The 3,990-nt window shown below is 42.8% G+C and overlaps 1 protein-coding gene across 1 annotated transcript; it reads left to right on the forward strand.

Annotated features, from left to right (window-relative positions):
- The first annotated feature begins 1,876 nt into the window (after window positions 1-1,876).
- Window positions 1,877-2,818, forward strand: LOC110337523 (olfactory receptor 7C1-like). Its single transcript, XM_021220489.2, has one exon. The coding sequence runs from the start codon at window positions 1,883-1,885 to the stop codon at window positions 2,816-2,818; it is 936 nt and encodes a 311-aa protein (XP_021076148.1). The 5' UTR covers window positions 1,877-1,882.
- Window positions 2,819-3,990: the final 1,172 nt, after the last annotated feature.

A 3,990-nucleotide genomic window follows, 5' to 3' on the forward strand; every position in this document is an offset into this window, starting at 1 on the left:
ATGCTTTTATATATATCATGTGTAGCATGTGTGTGTCTGGTGTCCACCAAAACCAGAAGTTATCAGATGTCCTAAAATTGGAGTGACTGATGTGTGAAAGCTGCCACATGCTTGCTGGGAATCAAACTCAGGTTCCCTTGAAGAGCAGCAGGTGCTCTTAACTGCACAGCCACCTCTCCTCTCTGGGGCATTTAGTCACCTTCTCACCACCTATTACAGGGGTTATTTAACTATAACTTTAAACTTTTTAAACTATTATTGTTGTTGCAGCACTTTAAAGTCATGATACCACACACTTCAGCTGCAGTATATACAGATATCAATCTCAAACCTCCCAGACAACCACCTTTTAGCTGGCTAGAGTTAATAGTACTGGAAGTTCCTACAGAGTTGGCTGGGGGAGAAAAGTTATCAAGGGTCTCACCCGGCACTGGACCCTGCATATGCAATACTGACCTTCCTTGCAAGATGTGCCTACTGTTGCAATACTGGCCTGGGAATTTCATGTCTGGTACTAAAGACATGGTCAAAAATTCATGGCTAGGAAGTGTTAGGCTTTATGGTCAAGCCCACTACTTTCATTTTGCTAAATGCCTTCCAAATAACTGTGCTTCTATCCATAGACCCGAACCTCTCTCAGTCTTGGTGAGGAAAGCTCCTTTTTGCAGTGGGCAGCAGTCAGTGAGGACTCATGGCTGGTCAACATGCTGGGAATAGCTGACCGTGAGTGCTTAGCCCTAAATCTTTATCACCTCTCATGCTTTCAGGGCTCAGGGAACACCGTGTGAAGGAGGCAGAGAGGATGTAAGGCACGGCAGGTCGGGAGGAGTGTTGTGAAATGTCATATTCTAGATATGATATGACTCACGAACTGTAGATAACTGTATAAGACCTGCATCAGTTCAACTGAGCCAAGATTCTGGCACAAAAAGGGAGGGGCTCTTGAGGCCCAAACCCTTATAAAGGGACAACTGATAGCTGCTAGGGGAGGGAGAACTGCTTTTCTTCAGGAGTGTGTCCATGGGTAGGGTCCACATGCCTCAATGGATGACCCCACAGTCATACACATATGGGCATCACTAATTGGTCTTGGTGGGTTATATCTATATACTTATGCATATATATCCACAAATATTTAACAATAACAGTTACAGAAGAGGAAGCCAGGAATCTGAGGGGGTCATGGGATGCACTGGAGAAAGGAAAAAAAACCAATGGAGAGAAATGATATGGTTGTATTCTAATTTATTTATTATTTACCTAGCCAGGCGTGGTGAAACATGTCTTAAATTCCAGCAGAGACAGGCAGGTCTTTGTAGCCCGGTCTACAAAGTGAGTTCCAGGATGGCTAAAGCTACACAGAGAAACCCTGTCTCAAAAACAAAAACTGTAACAAAACAAAACTTACTTATTTTAAGAGGAAAAATAAGTAAGGAATAAAACCACATTTTGTTCTGTAAAAGGAGGATATGACGTTGGGAGGGGGTGAGTGTGGGAGGAACTAGAGGCTGCAATGAGCAGTGGTCATCATTCATTGTGTATGAACATGAAATCCTCAAAGAACACAGTTTTACACATAAATGATCAAAAGTCGTTGAAAAGACAGGTGATAAAAGCTGGCTAAGGAAGAGCCAGGGTAGCTGAGTATCTGAAATTGGATCTGAATACTACATTGTTATAGCTAGGAGTCCTTCATGTGGTGACCCACAGGAGATTATGGCTGAACTTAGAAACCTCAGCCGCTAAAGTGAAGCAAGCACTAAGCAAACATCTCATGTCGCCAATGTGTGGAGTCTGAGTTAAGGCAGATGCACTCCTGCTATATTTGTTTCCTCTTAGTTCAGCCATTCTGTTTCTTCTCTTTTATAGACACTTCATTTACATGGAACCAGAAAACCGCACGGGGATTCCAGAATTTTACCTGTTGGGACTTTCAGAGGATCCAGAGACTCAGTCTGTTCTCTTTGGGTTGTTCTTGTCTTTGTACTTGGTGACCATCTTTGGGAACCTGCTCATCATCCTGGCCATCGTCTCTGACCCTAAGCTTCACACACCGATGTATTTATTCCTCTCCAACCTATCCTTCTCTGACATCTGTTTCACCTCTACCACTGTCCCAAGGATGCTGCTGGACATCCAGACTCAGAGTAAGCTCATCACCTACGCAGGCTGCATCACACAGATGTACTTCTTCACAGTCTTTGGACTTCTGGACAATTTGCTTCTGACTGTGATGGCATATGACCGCTTTGTGGCCATCTGCCACCCCTTGCACTATACAGTACTCATGAACTCTAAACTCTGTTCCCAGCTAGTTCTCCTGGCATGGCTTATAAGCATACTTGGAGCCCTGCCTGAGAGTTTAACTGCATTGAGACTGTCTTTCTGTGCCGTCGTGGAAATCCCACACTATTTTTGTGAGCTCCCTGAAATCCTTAAGCTAGCTTGCTCTGACACCTTCATCAATAACGTTGTGTTATATATTGTAACAGGCATCATGGGCTTTTTTCCTCTTGCTGGGATACTTTTCTCTTATTCTCAAATTGTGGCATCTGTCTTGCGGATTTCAACAGTGGGAGGAAAGTATAAAGCATTTTCAACCTGTGGGTCTCATCTCTCAGTTGTGTCTCTGTTCTATGGAACCTGCCTTGGAGTGTACCTCAGTTCTATATGGACACAGGCTTCTTGGGCAGGGGTGTTTGCTTCTGTTCTGTATACTGTGGTCACTCCCATGATGAACCCTTTCATCTATAGCCTGAGGAACAGGGACATGAAGAGAGCCCTGAATACACTATGTAGTGTGCCATCCTCATGTTGAAATTAGCTTTTAAAATGTGTGCATGTGTTTAAGTGTATGTGAGTGTGTGTGTCTGTGTGTGTGCACGTGTGCGTGTTTGTGTAGAACAGAGGACAACTCCAGGTGTTCCTCTTCAAGATGACCATCTACCTTGGTTTTGGAGACCGAGTTCTTCCCAGGGGCTTGGCACTCACTGCTTCAGTTTGAGTAGTTAGCCAGAGAAACTCAAGGATTTTCTGTCTCTGCCTGACCTGCATTGGGATTATAAATCTGTGTCATGCTGATTTTTTTACATGGAGTCTATGGGTTAAATTTGGGCGTTCATGCTTACATGACAAGCACTTCTGAAAGTTGAGGTATCAGCCCTGTCTTTATCAACTTTGTTTTGACCTCATGGACACATTTGATCAGGAATAGTAGGACATAATGCTCAATCGATTAGGACCTGAGATTTCCTGAATATATTTACATACTCAAATGCTTTGCTTACTGTGTATATTAGCAATTTGTAAATATTGTTTTATGAAGTGTTTTCAAGTCCTTGCCTGAGTTTTAAGTTTTCTTATTTTCAATCTGGAGAATCATTAAATTCTGCGTTCATGTGCTGTCTTATTCACTGTTTTATTGCTGTGAAGAGACTCTATAATCAACACAACTATTATAAAAGAAAGCATTTAATTGTGGGCTTGCTTACAATTTCAGAAATTAGTCCATTATCATCTTGGTGGGGAGCATGGTGGCACTCAGGCAGACATGATTCGGGAGAAGTAGCTGAGAGTTCAATATCTGATCCATAGACAGACAGACAGACAGACACACATACATACTCACAAATATGAGCCTGAGCCTATGGGGGCCATTTTAATTCAAAATACAAATTCCATTCCCTGGCTCCCACAGGGATATGATATAGTCATATCATAATGCAAAAATAAATGCACTCAGTCCAACTTCAAAATCCCTTATAGACTATTATAGTCTCAATACTGTTTAAAAGTCCAAAGTCAGCCAGGTGTGGTGGCACACGCCTTTAATCCCAGCACTCGGGAGGCAGAGGCAGGCGGATTTCTGAGTTTGAGGCCAGCCTGGTCTACAAAGTGAGTTCCAGGACAGCCAGGGCTATACAGAGAAACCCTGTCTCGAAAAACCAAAAAAAAAAAAAAAAAGTCAAAAACTCCAAAGTCTCTTCTGAG

The sequence above is a fragment of the Mus pahari genome, chromosome 20, assembly GCF_900095145.1.
Source record: "Mus pahari chromosome 20, PAHARI_EIJ_v1.1, whole genome shotgun sequence".
Taxonomy (NCBI): Eukaryota; Metazoa; Chordata; class Mammalia; order Rodentia; family Muridae; genus Mus; species Mus pahari.